Source organism: Martes martes, assembly GCF_963455335.1.
Source record: "Martes martes genome assembly, chromosome: 14".
Lineage (NCBI taxonomy): Eukaryota > Metazoa > Chordata > Mammalia > Carnivora > Mustelidae > Martes > Martes martes.
The window spans coordinates 27941567-27958461 of record NC_137902.1 but is presented as its reverse complement, the minus strand read 5'-3'; the positions used below and the strand labels follow the sequence as shown (position 1 = coordinate 27958461).

Below are 16895 nucleotides of genomic sequence, written 5' to 3'. Positions count from 1 at the left end.
AAAGAGCTCTTTTATATCAATAAGATGAATACTGAATGCTGTAAGAGAAAAATGGCAAAGGCCTTATGTCCCTTCTCTACCCTAGACTGTTCAGGGAGAAGCCACCTGTGAGATCCTGGAATAATAGTGGAGTCTAAAGCCCTTGACACCCTATTAACACACACACACACTAAACTTCATTTAATGGTATAGGTAACATGACATAACTTCCCAACCATGGAAAAGCATTTGGATTTTATTTGATTAATGTTTTCTAAAATGTTGACTAACATAAGCTGTACTTGAAGCTGGATAACAGACATGCTTATTTTAACAGACTTTTCATCCTAGAAATATTTTCAAAAAAATACTCAATCTTGGGCCTCTTGCTGCAGGCAGGTTCCATGGGAATGCACAAAAAAGAGGCAGATAAACAGTCCCCATGGGAGACTGTAGTTCCTTTAAAAAACAGGCTACTACTTCCTGTCAAGTTCATAAAATGCCTTTTCCTTTGCTTAGTCATCCAGAGTGAAGTCAAAGGGCTCAAAGTCTTTCCGGAAGCGGCGAGCCAGTATCTCCTCCTCTTCCTTGCTGACCTGACATTGCCTCCAGTCAGACCTGTCAGGAATATTAAGGATGGCTTCACTGGCCAGCACCTCCCTGCAGAAAAAAGTAAAAATGGACAGTATCAGCCTGAAGCCCCCTCCTCTCTATTCCTCTTCAGCTAGAGAGCTCTTCTCAGTGTCACCCAAAGAAGGTATGCAAATTCCTCTTACTTTGTTCATACCATTTTCTCTTGCCCAGAGTGCCATCTCCACCATTCTATCAAAAATCATATTCAAGGGGTGCCTGGGTGGCTTAGTGGGTTAAAGCCTCTGCCTTCGGCTCAGGTCATGATCCCACAGTCCTGGGATCAAGCCCCGCATCGGGCTCTCTGCTCAGCAGGGAGCCTGCTTTCCCACTTCTCTCTCAGCCTGCCTCTCTGCCTACTTGTGGTCAAATAAATAATAAAAATAAAATCTTTTAAAAAAAATCATATTCAAGTTAAGTGACCAGCTCAGGTCCTATCTCTTTTCTAAACCTTCAAACCCTATTTCCTTTTCTCTTGAACAAGCTGGAATATTACTGGTACCTATAGAAGCAACACTGACATAGTACAAAGACACTGGGCCCTGGTCAGAAAGATCAGAGCTTGGGGCAAGCACCCAGTTCCTGGTCTCAGTTCAGGTCACAATCTCAGCATCATGAGATCGAGCCCTGGTCAGGCTCCGTGCTCAAAGTGGGGAGTCTGCTTGAGATTCTTTCCCTCTCTCCATCTGCCCACACACACATGCATGCTCTCTCTCTCTCTCTAAAACGAATAAATAAAACCTTTTAAAAAAGAAAGATCAGGGTGCCTGGGTGGCTCAGTGGGTTAAGCCTCTGCCTTCAGCTCAGGTCATGATCTCAGAGTCCTGGGATCGAGCCCCTCTGTCTGCCTCTCTGCCTACTTGTGATCTCTGTCTGTCAAATAAATAAATAAAATCTTTAAAAAAAAAAAAAAGAAAGAAAGATCAGAGGCTTAATTCCATCCCTAGTTCAACCACTTGCTGTCTCTGACTTGAACATGACTTCATCGCTGTCTTGATTTCCTTGCCTATGAAATGCAGTAAGGATTTTTGTGAAGTATGGAAATAACACAATCCGAGCACCAAACCAGCTATAAATACATCTTGCCTTGAACTCTAGTTTTGTCATCCCAATTAGACCATGACTTTGCTGAGGGCATGGTGCAGATCAGGCCTAGTATCATACGCCACTGACTTTCTGCCCCTCCTAGAGGACTCACGCCTACATAGGCACAACAGCACAGGCTCAATATCAACAAAATAACTTATCTTGGCTCTCAGGACTACAAAATACATCCTGATACACACACACACACACAGGCTACCTTCTAATTATCACTGCTTTACATTTTTATTTATTTTTACACTCATTTTGATATATTAGAAATATCTCTACTTGGGACACCTGGCTGGCTCAGTCAGTAGAGCATGCAACTCTTGATCTCAGGGTTGTGAGTTCGAGCCTCACACTGGGTATAGAGATTATGTAAAAAAATAAAACATTTTTTTTTAAAAGAAAGAACTCTATTTGTCCATCTGATGGTTCATTTTTCACTTTAAACTACAATAAACAGAAGAGTTGAAAACAAAATCACATGAGTTTTCTAAAAGTCACAGGATCTGAGCTCTAGCTCCCCAGGCAAGCCTTGAGCCTACTTCTTCATCTATAAAATGCAGACAGAACCACTTTTCTTGTACAGTGGTGGAAAAAAAAATTTTCAAATATTTTGTTAACTATAAAATGCTATGTAACTGTACATTAGTGTTTTGAGAAACAGTTAACATTGAAAATACAACAAACTATCATGAGCACAAAACCATTCAGAGAACCTCTCTGTGGGCTTATGTGCCTGTGTGTGTATCTGCAATTAGGTGCCTAAGTCATCAGTGTCCACATCTGCATCTGTTGCTAAGGTAACAACAAAAAGATAACATCAGATGTTTGAAGTCCCTAATCACACCTATTCTCACTTATCAATTATCTTTTTGAAAATGTAGACAACCATATTTCCTGGACTTATCCAATGGTAGCAATCTCTTGGAAGTTTCCCAAATTAGTCCAAGAAGGGTGCAAAGTTGACTCAAAGCTCAGTTCTAGCCAGGAAAAAAAAAATGCAAATCAGACACGAGCATTATCTAATCTGTTCTGCACATCTTATACTGCCCTCCCTCTATACTCTATTTCTTATTGCCAACAACTTCCTATCTTCAGTCTGCCTAGTTGATAACACTCCCTACATGGTTTTACAATCATGCTCTGTCTGATATGAGGAGCATAAACGACGCCTCATCTAGGCCTAAGGATACTACACAATAATGAGGTTAAAATCTCATGTTTTGGAGTTCAACTTACCTGGGTTTGAACCTACTGTGTGTGCTCATGGACAAGCTATCTAACCCTTCCAAGGCTATGCTGTCCATTAACAGGAGCCACTAGCCAGATCTAGCTATTTAAATTTTAATCCTAGGGACACCTGGGTGGCTCAGTTGGTTGAGTGGCTGCCTTCGGCTCGGGTCGTGATCCCAGGGTCCTGGGATCGAGCCCCGCATCACGCTCCCTGCTCAGCAGAGAGCCTGCTTCTCCTCTCCCTCTGCCTGCTGCTCTGCCTACTTGTGCTCTATCTCTCTCAAATAAATAAATAAAATCTTAAAAAAAAAAATCTTAGTTCCTCAGTCATATTGGCCACATTTCAAGCACTCAGGAGCCACACGGGGCTAGTGATTACTGTATAGGACAGTGCAGATTTATAAACATTTCCAACATCATGGAAAGTTCTACTGGGTACATCTCTGAAGCCTCACTTTCCGCTTTGGTAAATTGGGATGACAGTACCTATCTTACAGAATTGGGAAGATTAGATGAAGCAATGCATGTAAAGCTCTTGGCACAGTGCCTAGCAAACAGCATACACTCAATTAATGGTAGCACTTCACTCCTTTCGGCTAGAAGGCCCACACCCTAATATTTGCCTTATGACTCTATCTCTCAGGCTCAATGTCAACCTCTTCTTGAAGCCTTCCACAAAGCATAAATAAGCTCTCCCTTTTCTGAATTTCTGAAGTCCACTATTCCTTCAAACTTTTTTATGGTGCTTTTCACATTCTGCATTACATTACTGTCACATATGCAAATATCTGACTTGCCCTAAGACTATAAGTTCTTTGGGGCAAACACTGTTTCCTACCTGGCTTTTTATTCAATTGTCTATGCAGCCCACTACTCTGTTCATAGTAGGCCTAGTGAAAATACATTTAAAATAAGAAAAATATACAAACCTTCCAAACTGTAAAGGAAAATTCTTTTTAATTCTATGGAAAAGCTTCTCTCCCGTGTCAAGTTCAACATAAAAATACGCTGCTCCTGGCTGTGCAATCTAAAGTAAACAGAGTTGTATGAGGACATATCATAATGCTTTAAAAATCTAAAACCTAGCTCATCTCTTATAAACTTTTATTCGGCAAAGAATTCAGTCTAGAAGCATAAGAGAAAGAATGTGAGCAGTACAAATCCCAAGCCACTTAATGGAATACAGTATAAAAAGCCGAACTACCAGATATTACAAAGATCCTCCCAGTGGCACCCAACCTTCAAAGTTCCTGCCTTAGGAAATTTCACATTTTTTGCTCTTCCCAGGAATGCACCGAGGCATTGCTGTAATGTCATCCTCATCTCCAGTCCAATCAGTACCCCATGCTCTAGGTCCAAACGGTCCATCTGCCTATTTAACATTTTTGGGATGCCCTGATATTACCTCAGGCTCAACATATCAGAAACCACGTTTTTACTTCTCATCCTTTACTTTACATCCTTCCCCTCCTATTTCACCTGCTTGATGTCAGAGTGCTCTGGGATTTCCAACAGCTCAATCTGTTGCTGCTCGGCCTGGGTGATGAAGGCATCTTTAATGTCATCTGTGGCGCAGCAGCTGAGTGGCACAGGAATGACCTGAGGGGTGTTGGGGGAGAGGTGGACAGATGGGAGATACTCTTCGTACAGGTCCCTGAGAGGTCAGGCCCCCTGCACAGTCCCTGAGAAGTAGCAAATCCATCACAGGGGTGGAGAAATACCCCTCAGCAGAGATTCTCCTCAGGCCAGCCAGGCTTGTGTCAGCCTGTCTGTAAGGACTTAAACTTACGAGATAGCTTGCCACATGTGGGAGCCAATGCCTGATACAGGAAAGGCTGGAGAGAGATCTCTCTGTCATCAAGCCCTTGCCGGCTCCTAGGTAATATATGTGGCAGAGTCAGGCCCATTTGAAAATTTAACAAATGTGCCAGAAAGAAAACCACCACAGCTATAAACCAATTATCCATAACCAATCCCCCAATTTCTGAGCTGATAGCTCTATCAAGGCTCTGAGACGATTTCTCACCTCTAAGACTTCACTCATGCTGCTGAAATAATACCCACTCACATAAATACCCACTCTCTTCCACCTCTACCTCTATCAAGGCCCCAGTCTTTCTTGAAACCTTCCTCAAGTACCCATTCCTTCTCTAAACAAGGCACTTACTACCTGTGCTGGCCCATTCATACTGACCATGCACTTCCCCGTGATTTCTCTGGATTTATCACTGGAGACTCTTTACAACCTTTTAAATGAACACTATTCAAACAATAATATGAAAATTTGTATTAAGTATTTTAAATATTAAAAATGTAAATATTTGATTTTAGATTAGAATTATATATTGAAATATTAATTGATGTTATTTAAATACTTGTCAATATTCAGGTCCCCACAGGGTCCTTCCAAGTTCCGGAAGGTCTCTGGGTGGAGACCACCTACCTGCAGCTGGAGATGATGGCTCTTATAATTTCTCTCAAATAGAACACACCGTTTCCCTCGACTCTTAAAGAACCGCCTCAGTGTCACCTTATACTTCTCCACCTCTTCTACCACCTCTGCAGAAAGCTCCACCACCGACTGGTAGTGCCCAATGGGTAGGATGAGGACATGGTCATCAGATAAGCCTCCTTTGGCCAGGGCAAGGTAGCACTACAGAGGAAGCACACAGAATCAAGACATCAATGCCACATACATGATTCTTCAGGGAAAAAAGCCAATATAAAGAGTGAACATGAGGGTGTCGACGAAGTGCTTGAGAGGCTACAAGAGAAATTCTCTGACTTTAAAAAAAACCTGGTTTTAGAGGTTATAACAGGAAACTGGTGAAGAATAAAATTAGATGCAACAAATTTCTATACAACTATCAAATGAACTAGGAGCAAATGAATGGCACACCATCAAGCTTTTGGCTTCAAACACACCAAAGCTAAAGGAGACAGGAACAGCAAATAGTTAGCTTTTTCCCTCCCAGGCTCCAAACCTGAAAACCATTTCTCAGTTATTATTGCCTTCAGCCACAGAAAGATACCACTTGATTTCAAAATGACCACTTTCCCTATGATAACATCAAATCCCACACCCCACCCTCTGGACTCACAAAAAAGGGCAAAGATGTCATGATTAGCATCCAGCATCCCAACAGCCTTAAACTGCTGCCTAACCCATACAAAATGAAAGCAAACATATAACCTAATGGGAGAAAAGAAGGAGAAACCTCAAACTCAGACACATCCAAAGAAGTAGAAAACTATGGTTCCTAAAAGTGGATGTCAGCAGCTAAACAGCAACTAAAAATATTTCTGTCAAAACCAAAACATGCAAGACTGCTCTACCCTCAGACACTCTTTGAAGGGAAAACACTCAGTAGAGAAATGGCCAGTGAATATCACCACTGGCAAATGAAGGTACTAGAGCTTTAGAAAAAGCAATCCAGCATTTCCTTTTAGTGTCACGAGTTCAAAGTTAAGACTGAAGGAAGGAGTCATTTATCATTAATACCGAGATAATCCGACAGAATGACAGAAGAGGTATCCGAAACAATCTAAAGCATGATCATCCTTGATTTACTTGGCATAGAGGATAGAACATATTACAAATTTAATCTTCCAGATGACTGAAGTTCATCGAAACCTTATAAACACTAATATATTTTCCTAACCTTTACAATAACTATTTTTTTTAATTTTTTTTTAAGATTTTATTATTTGTCAGAGAGAGAGAGAGAGAGCGCGCGCAAGCGAGCACAGGCAGACACAGTGGCAGAGGGAGAAGCAGGCTCCCCGAGGAGCAAGGAGCCCGATGCGGGACTCGATCCCAAGACGCCGGGATCATGACCCGAGCCGAAGGCAGCCGCTTAACCAACTGAGCCACCCAGGCATCCCTACAATAACTATTTTTGATTTTTTTAAAAGATTTTTTAGGGACGCCTGGGTGGCTCAGTTGGTTAAGCAGCTGCCTTCGGTTCAGGTCATGATCCCAGCGTTCTGGGATCGAGTCCCACATCGGGCTCCTTGCTCAGCAGGGAGCCTGCTTCTCCCTCTGCCTCTGCCTACCACTCTGTCTGCCTCTGCTCGCGCTCTCTCTCTCTCTAACAAATAAATAAATTTAAAAAAAAAAAAAAAAAAAAAAAAAGATTTTTTAATTTATTTATTTGACAGAGACACAGTGAGAGAGGGAACACATGCAGGGGTAGTGGGAGAGGGAGAAGTAGGCTTCCGCTGAGCAGTGAGCCCGATATGGGGCTCAATCCTAGGATGCTGGGATCATGACCTGAGCTGAAGGCAGCCGCTTAATGAGTGAGCCACCCAGGCACCCCAATGATTTTATGTTTTTAAAGATTACTCTTAAAGCCTGAGTCTTCTAACCTTTTCTTCATGTCAAAGGGTCACTGCCATGAACATCAGTTTTTATATTGTAATGTGCAGTGAAGCTATTGAAGGTTTCTATTCCAGACTAAAGGGCACCCCTCACTCTTAGGGCTTTATCTCCCAGTTCTTATGAACAGTTTCACACTTGCCCAATTTCCTCCTTCCTTTCAATGTCTCACCTTCTGTCCTATACTTCAATTATCTCTAAAAATGTATAAATAGGACCTGAATGAATGTTTCTGCCATAAGTACATTGCATGAATTTTGCAACAATTATTCTGGACTCTTAGCAGCCTTTCCCTCCTTTTACCAGTTTGTGGCAATGGGCCATTAGCATAGTTCCATGTATATCCCTTGAAGAAGGCATGGCAAAGACGAAACCAAGACAAAAAAAGGTAGTGAGAGGAGATCAAGAGGAATGGTTGCAGGGAGGTGATTCTAAACCCTCTTCCAGATGCCCAAAGGTCCCAGAGTTTCCCAAGAAGTTTCTATCAGATAGAGAACAATATAGGTAAGTGTAGACTTGAATACTAGTAGGCTCTAGGCTAAAATTTTTATGTGGCATCCTACTTGGGGTACTGGGCTGGGCTACAAACAAGATCGGAAATATTTTTTGCCCCTGTAGCTTCAGGCCTAGATGAGAAGAAAACAGGTTTCCTTGCTCATCCCCTAGTCTCATCTCTGGGCTATACAATCCTGGGCAATTAAAAGGTGAATGGAAAGGAAAGGTCATTTCTCCCTGAGGCCTAGAACAGCCCTGAGCTAAGTGACTTGTTCCAGATCTGTATTCCCCTGTGTGCCATTGTGAACTACTGAAGCTTCCCAAACAGAAGGCAATCCAAAGCCTGCCTACCATAAAAGCTGTGTGGAAGAGAAAAATGGCATCAACTAATCCAAAGAAGAAAACAAGATCCAAGAGAGAATCCAAAAAGGGCATTCCTGTAAAACCAAAAACTTTTTTCAAGTTTGTTCTTCTTCCTACTGAAGAGTTCATTCATAGACTCCATGGCCAATGAGGCCCCAGGCCTTGACCCTATAATGCTCCCCCTACAGAAAGGAGTGTGCCAATAATCAAAATATAAAATTTAAATGTAGACGACTGGGACTCTTAGTCTGAAAGTATAAAGGCAGAGAGGGATATGACTTAAAAAGGGTACAATGATGAAAATGACTCTGCTCAGTCCACAGGAGGCCACAATAAAGGGCTCTCAGATTGTGAGGGTAAATTGAGGAAATGCTTACCCTCAGAAACCAAAATTAGAATAAATCAATGAAAGAAGAGATGAAAGTATCTATTTGCAGAAGCACTACACTGACTGAGAAATAGTCTATAAATAATTCCATCAAGAGCCATGGGAAACAGCCAATTCTAGTCACAGGTGACTAGGGTGCAACTGTAATCCTGAAAATTAAGCTTTCCTCATTCTAAGTGAATGAAAAAGAAGGATAATGGTCTATACAGATGCCAGGAAAATGAGGGTCAAAGACCAGTCTTAGTCAATACCTAAACAAGTACTGCCCAAGGAAAAGTATCTGAAGTCTGAAACGGGACAACTTTACTTTGAGATACAGTTGTGCAGCCTGAGTAAAATCTTCCTCAGGATCATCCAGTTCTGTGATTCAGTGCTTACCAAGCAATCTTTTCATTATTATCTTGGGATAATGACACTATTACCCACACTATGAATGTAGATATGGGTATTCCTCAGGAATTTATCACTTTAGTCTTTCAAATAATGATTTAGCATGACTCTGTTCCCAGTGTTAAGTAATTATAGATAAAAATTAATAAACTCAGGCTTCTGAATCTGAAGACAGAAAAAAAAAGTATCAACAGTTTTCATCCAAATGTGTATATAGGTGACAGAGGACTCCCTTTTTAGGTTAAAGAAAATCCTCTTTTAAATACTGAGTAATTAATGAAAGCAACTCATCACCTCTAATTTGTATGGACAAGAAGTATATGAAGGCCTCACCCTAGGATTCATGTATTTGTCAGAGAGGGAGGAAGGGAGGGGGCATGCTTGTAAAACCACAAGAGAATTACAATAATCAAAAACACAGACAATAACAAATGTGGGGAAAAAAGGAACCCTCACATGTTGCTGATGAGGATATAAGACGGTACAGTTATTTGGGAAAACAGTTTAGCAGTTTAATTAAAAAATTAAATATAAATTTACCAGCTCCAAAAATTCCACTCCTAGGTTTCTATCCAGAAGAAATGAGAACATATGTCCACATAAAGACATGCATGCAAATGTTCGCAGCAGCATCATTCCTAATAGCCATGAAGTGGAAACAACCCAAAAGCCCATCAACTGATATAAAGAATACATAAAAAGACAACAAAAAGGAATGAAGTACTGACACATGTTACAACATAGAAGAGCCCCAAGAATATTATGCTGAATTTAAAAAGTCAGACACAGGGGCGCCTGGGTGGCTCAGTGGGTCATGATCCCAGGGTCCTGGGATCAAGCCCCACATCCGGCTCTCTGCTCAGCAGGGAGCCTGCTTCCCACTCTTTCTCTGCCTGTTTCTCTGCCTACTTGCGATCTCTCTCTCTCTCTTTCTCTGTCAAATAAATAAATAAATGAAATCTTAAAAAAAAAAAAAGTCAGACACAAAGACTACATGTTGTATGACTCCATTTATATGAAACGTGCAGAAAAGGCAAACCCATGGACACAGAAAATAGACCAGTGGTTGCCTGGGGCTGAGGATGGGAATGGGGATTAACTGTAAATGGTCACGAGTAAAGGACATGTTTTGAAACCATGCTATGTGATGGCTGTACAACTTGGTAAGCTGACTACAAACCGGTGAATTATACACTTTATTAAAGTGGTAAACTTTATGAAATGTAAATTATAACTTTATTAAGTTAGTAAAAAAACAAATAAGGGTGTCCTTCTCTGTAAAAGGTTCTGGGAAGTAACTCACATGTGTGCCGATGTTGACCACCAAATGCTTTTCCACTTCAGGGCTGGCAAGGCAAAACCAGCAGGGTCCTGGAGGCTGAGCTTCATATGGGAGAGAGCAGATATTACGATGGTCCAAGCAGTACAGCATATACATAATCACCCTATAGAACTCAGCCTTGTTTGATCTTCACGCCCGCAAAGACTGGTATACAGCACTGCCACGAAGGGCTGGCCCTGTTGTGCTTCTACTGTGTCCTCCCACACCCCATCACCATTATCAGTGAAACTGACCTCTATAAGAAAAGCTCTGAATTTGCAACCAATTAACAGGTCAATAACTACAAGTGGATGACCACATACTGACTGAAGTAGCATCTAACTGGCAACAGCTGCAGCGAAAGAACACTGAACTGGAGGTTAGAGGTCCCAACTCCAGTCCCAGCTATGCCACTAGCCAGCCATGACTCTGGTAATAAGTTTACGCCACCAAGGTCCGCTTCTCCAACTTTGAAACAAGGGGTAGAGAAATTGGACTTCAATGAAATAACCTTAAATTCCTTTTTACGCATTTGATTATTCTATTATTTTATGAACCTCATTGGTTTTGTAGGCTCTTTACCTCATATTTTACAGACACGAGGGAAGGAAAGGAGATTTCTCCATAGTTCTTTCAGGAATAGCCTCAGATACCCTCAAAATCAGGCCATCTCAGTATTATTTTATTTTTGGTCTTAATGACTAACTATATGGTTTTCCTTCTCCAGAAGAGGCTCCCTTAGCAAAGCTATGTCTCACACAAGACCTGAAATAAGTTATTGCTCACAGAGGAGACCTCAGGAACCAAAGTACTTACGAGGTTTGCGAGGCTGCTTTGGGTGAGGAGAAGACTTGCTATCTCTGCCTGTAGATGAACGCTTCCTCCCCTGCTTTTCATTTAAATCAAAGAAAAATTGACAGGCTGATTCTTCCTGGAATGGCCAAAGGCAGAAGAGAAAATGTAATTAAACTAATATTTAGACAAGGAGCCAACCTTTCACATACAAGGGATCATTCCTACCACGTCATACTTATCTTTCCTTCCAGTCCATTCTGTCTATTCTAGGTAAGAAAAATATCTTCCTAATCCTGATGCCTGGACTGTCACTCATACTTCTCAACACTTACCCAAAATACCACCAAATCCATCTTTTTGTAAAAGCAAGTTAAAATGCAAGTTATAGAGCAATTCTTGGCTAAAACAGAACAATATGAACCCACCCAAATGCCTTTTCCTTTCACTCTCAGTAGGACCTTAGTGTAGTCCTATAATTCCACAGGTCAAACAAGTCTAACTGAACTTTAATTAAAAAGATGAGGAGGTTGTTCAAGAAGGAAAAAAATCTATGAAAGTAAACCATGCACACTGGTAATGGAACCTGACATTCCTTGTTTTAATGAGGGAAAATTAGTTTCAGAAAAGTCTGCTATTAAGAAATTTCTTCAGAATGAGTCCTAGTTACTTGCTAGCACTCGTTATTAAATCACAAATTACAGTGCTAACAAGCACTTGGATCCTTGCCTGAAAAGCTGAAAACAGGGGCCCCCGGGTGGCTCAGTTGACTGAGTGTCTGACTCTTAATTTAAGCTCATTTCATGATCTCAGGGTCCTTGGATCGAGTCCTGCATCAGACTCTGAGCTCAGCGGGAAGTCTGCTTGAGATTCCCTCTTTCTCTCTCCCTCTGCCCCTTCCCCTGCTTATTCTCTCTCTTTCAATCTCTCTAAAATAAATAAATTTTCTTTTAAGTTAAAAATAAAGACTCAACTTTAGACAAAGAAAGACTTAACATGTGTAGCTCCAGCACATGAACCCAGTTTAGACAAAGAAAGACTTAAAATATGAAACTGTTAACCTCAAACTACAATAAAATACACTGAGCTTAATTGAAATCTGCTTAGTCTTTCTAAACACCATCATGATTCCCCAAGGGGGAAAAAAAAAGACTTAGGTTCTAGGGATTAAACTGGTCTTATGGGTGAAACTACAGCCAGGAAAAATGTATGTGTAATGGGCAATCCAGCCCAGATGATGCCACCTCTCAAACAGAACACACCTCAGGGGCAGGAATTTGCTTTCCCATGGATGCTTCCTTCCCAGATTTCCTGTAAGGGTTTTCAGTAACATCTGGAGGCTGTTTTACGAGTTCTGCTGTGTCCATTAGTTTCATGGGAACAATACTGAATGCATAAAGATACTATGGAGAAAAAAAACAAACATTAACATTAGGGGGAATCCTGTTTATCCAAAAGTCATCAACACATTTTATTCACAGAAACTGAGTAAAAGAACAGCAACTGGCCTGTTTATGGCTCAGAGAATACATAGTAAATCAAATATCAATTTATTGATCTCTGTAGGGGCTAACCAAGGGCTGATCAAGTCACAAGCAACGAATCAAAGCCCTGGCCGTTAAAAAATTAGCCCTTACACAAAACTGTCACCACAAGGCCCAGGGGAGACTTGTTCCATAACGCTTGAAGACAAACTGCTTCTATCTCTAGTCCTTCATCTTTGTGTACTTTGTCAACAGAATTGTGGCACTGCCATTCTTTTATTCTAATGAAAACTAAATTGGACATCTTAATGTTTCCCTCTGATACTATACAATTTCTGCTGCATATGCTTATGAGTCTTCTTAGGGGCTAGGAGCAAAGATATAAATATTCATACAGATATCTAGACTCTCACACTAATGGCAGAGATATTGAAAACTTTAGATGAGCTAGGAATAAATATTTAACCTCAGTACTGATCAGGGAAATGCAACTAATGAAGAGTGATACACTATCTTTCATTCATCACGTTGGCAAAAACCTTAATAAAAATTTGACACTAGCCGGGATGCCTGGGTGGCTCAGTCCTTTAAGCGGCTGCCTTCAGCACAGGTCATGATCCCCGCATCCTGGGATCAAGTCCCGCACTGGGCTCTTTGTTCGGCAGGGAGCCTGCTTCTCTCTCTGCCTCTGCCTGCCACTCTGCCAGCTTGTGCTCTGACAAATAAATAAACAAAATCTTTAAAAAGAAAAAACTGACACTACCCTGTAAGAATGTGGACAGAAAAAAAAAAAAAACAAACTCACACACTGTTGGTGGGGGTATAAACTAGAACAAAATTTTGAGATGAAGTTAGTAACGCTTGCCAAAATTAAAAATGTCCATACTTTTTGACTGTAGTATGAATTGCATAGAACTGAGGCTAACATGCCCCTGAGAGTAAAGCAAGAGTAAAATATTGCTACAGTGAAAATAATGAAAATACTGTGAGTGCTACAGGGTCTTGAAAAGGGCAGTAAAAAAAAAAAAAAATCACAACTCTAAACTTGCTAAGAACACACTGGGCTGAAAAGCTTAAGATACAATGGAAAATTCAGAATATATATTTGTTTATCTTTTCATGTTTTTTCATATCTTTTCATGATCTGTTTAACATGTCATGTTTATGACATGTTACAAAATCATCTTCACATAATTCATCTGTCTATCCCTCCTTTGCCTGACTGTTCTGACTGTAGCTGTCTGAATCCACAACATCCTGCTTTTGGCCCTGGACAATCAGAAATGCTTACAGGGAAGTGAGAAAAATAACGTAGGTTTCTGGTATATTCTTTCATTCACCTCTACTGTTTTCCAGTACAAAGATACATTCCAGATATCACATATCCAGATTTACATATCCAGATTATACATATAATATATACATATCCAGATATACATATCCAGATTTCCCAAAGCCAAGGAGGGGTTATATAAATTCTATAAAGGCTATTATTTCTGCTAAATGAAGGTGCCAAAAGCAGCAAAGCCAGAGTACCATCCGAGAGCAAACTCATGAATACTTACAAAGACAACCACACGGATGTGGGAAGAAAGGAATATTATTCATTGGAAATTCTGCCTTGGTTTCACTGGGCCTATTTTCCCAAACCCTTCTTTAAAATCCCCTACAAAGGACTCAAGGAAACCTGACCTTTCATCACTATATCTTCACAAAGGAGTCACTGAAGTGCTGGAACCTTGCAATTGGAAAGAAGAAAGATCTGAATGCTGAACTGGCAGGAGGAACGTTTATCAGGCAGAAAGTGAATATTAACCTATGACCAAATACTCAAATCTTTACCTTTTTCTTTTCTGGATTTCCAACATTCGCCAGAGCTATGAACCTGGTAGCATGCTGTGCATTTTCCTGTAGAACGACGTGGTTTCTACAATACATTTAACAGACAACAGGTCACCAAAAACTTTAATTTTGATTTACAATTACGAAATATTTACTTGGTGGGACCATGAGAGAGCACAGATCCTAAATCCATCACCACCAGTAACATAATCTCAGATGTCACCTGTAAATCCAGTAGGATAGTCATCCCTACCTCAACAGGGATATTTGTAGAAGAAAATGAGTCACATATTTGAAAAGCACAAAAACTCCAATATTTGGTTTTAAAAGAGTTGTAAAATTGGCAAAATGATAATAATTGCTCAAGTTGGGTGATGAGTACAGGAAAGTTCACTATACTATTGTTTTTTTGTGCGTAATAAAAAGCTATAAGAGAGGATATAATAGGATGGCTCAGTCAGTTAAGTGTAGGACTCTTGATTTCAGCTCAGGTCATGATCACTGGGCATGGAGCCTGCCTAAGAGTCTCTCTCCCTCCCTTTACCCCCAGCCCCTTCAATGTTTTCTCTTCTCAAAAACAAAACAAAACAAAATAAAAACAAAAACCAACCAAATAAAGGCTATAATAATGAAAGCCAAAATGAAAAAAGTTTTAAGAGGAGAAAATATGCTTCAAACAGTAATTTAGAGTAAGATTTCATTTTTCTAGGAAAAATATAAAAACACATGAGTGTCTATATAATTTTACAGAAAAAATATAACTGAATACACCAAAACACTTTATTGAGCTTTTCTATGTTTTATAAGTATTGTACACTGAGCAACTATTATTTAATAATGAAAAGAAAAAAGTTACAGCATTATATATATTTTTTAATTTTAGTGAGTTGACTGTTAATACAAATACCAACCCTTAGAGCACTTTCCTTTCCTCATGCTACAGAAATTTCCTGAGTCTGTCGAAAAATATAATTTTATTTTTAAAAATCTAGCATAATACCATTGTATATAAACAAATACACAAATACTTGCTTTAAATTCACATTACTAAAAGGAAATAAGCCAAAATACAGTTTGTCTGCTATAACCCGTTTCTTTTTTTTTTTTTTAATATCTTATTTATTTATTTATTTGACAGAGAGAGAGAGAGAGAGAGAGATCACAAGTAGGGAGAAAGGCAGGCAGAGAGAGAGGGTGAAGAAGGCTCCCTGCTGAGCAGAGAGCCCGATGTGGGGCTCGATCCCAGGACCCTGGAATCATGACCCGAGCCAAAGGCAGACGCTTAACGACTGAGCCACCCAGGCGCCCCCCTATAACCCGTTTCTTTAAAGAGAGGAAATACATTCATAATTGGTAAATGGGACTGATGTCAGTATTAAGGTGAAAGTCATGCTGTTTCATATGAAACTTTTAAAATGACTGAAACAAGTTTACTCATAATTAAACAGAAGCTTTAATAGCACATGAAGACATTAAGGGAAAACAGCTGAATGTCCTATGGAAGTGTCTTTCTTTACTGCAAGTAGTGACTAGGGCAGTGGCCTCAAGAACTGCTAATACTTCCCACTGTTAGGCTACCCAGGTGTGACAGGCAAAACACTAGCTCCCCAAAGATGTTCATGTCCTAATCCCCATAACCTGTGAATGTCAGCTTATACAGCAAAGAGGAATAAGGTGAGAGATGGAATTAATCGGTTGCTAATCTGCTACCCTTAAGATAGGGAGATGATCCTGGATTGCCTTGGTAGAACTGACATAACCTGGCTAACACTTTGATTTTAGCCCAGTGATGCCCGTGTCCAAATTCTGAGCTACAGAACTGTGAGATAATAAATAGGATTATTTTAAGCCACAAAGTTTGTGTAATTTGTACAATAGCGATAGAAAACTAGTACTACAGGGAAACTGCAAGTACACAAAAAGCCATGAAGATGCTTCCCTCATTTATTTTAAAATAAAAATGACTGATGAAGGATACTACCCCTTTTAAGATTTATTTGTTTGTTTATTTGAAACAGAGAGTGAACACGCATGTGTGCACAAGTCAGGGGAGGGAGAGAATCTCAAGCTCCATTGAGCATGGAGCCTGACCAGGGGCTGGACCCCATCACCTATGAGATCCTGACCTGAGCAGAAATCACGAGTCAGACAATTAACCAACTGAGCCATCTAGGCACCCGTGAATGGTGTTTTTAAAATGCTCCTCAAAGGAAGGAAACACATAATAACACTCAAAATATAGGAAAGCAAAGCATGGACTGTAATTCGAAGTGCAAATGTTAGTGGAAATTTACCTACATTTAGTATTTTTATTATGCTGGTTATGGGTTTTTGTTACAGCTCTGGCTAAAAAGTTGCACAGGTTTCTTTGTCGTGTTTTTGTGTTTTTTTAACAGTTTATTTTATTTTATTTTTTTCAGTGTTCCAAGATTCATTGTTTATGCACCTCACCCAGTGCTCCATGCAATACATGCCCTCCTTAATACCCACCACAAGGCTTACCTAACC

At 40.2% G+C, this 16895-nt stretch overlaps 1 protein-coding gene across 2 annotated transcripts in view; it reads right to left on the bottom strand.

The window, feature by feature from the left end:
• Positions 1-219: 219 nt before the first annotated feature.
• Positions 220-16895, bottom strand: part of CWF19L1 (CWF19 like cell cycle control factor 1) — a 31108-nt gene continuing 14432 nt past the window's right edge. For both annotated transcript variants that reach the window (XM_080823648.1, XM_080823649.1), the window contains exons 7-14: positions 14388-14472; positions 12324-12464; positions 11086-11200; positions 10252-10331; positions 5378-5587; positions 4414-4533; positions 3864-3961; positions 220-639 (exon numbers count right to left, since the gene is read on the bottom strand). In XM_080823648.1, the coding sequence (XP_080679774.1) occupies positions 495-639; positions 3864-3961; positions 4414-4533; positions 5378-5587; positions 10252-10331; positions 11086-11200; positions 12324-12464; positions 14388-14472 (994 nt within the window). In that variant the 3' untranslated portion in view covers positions 220-494. The remainder of the gene's footprint in view (positions 640-3863; positions 3962-4413; positions 4534-5377; positions 5588-10251; positions 10332-11085; positions 11201-12323; positions 12465-14387; positions 14473-16895) is intronic.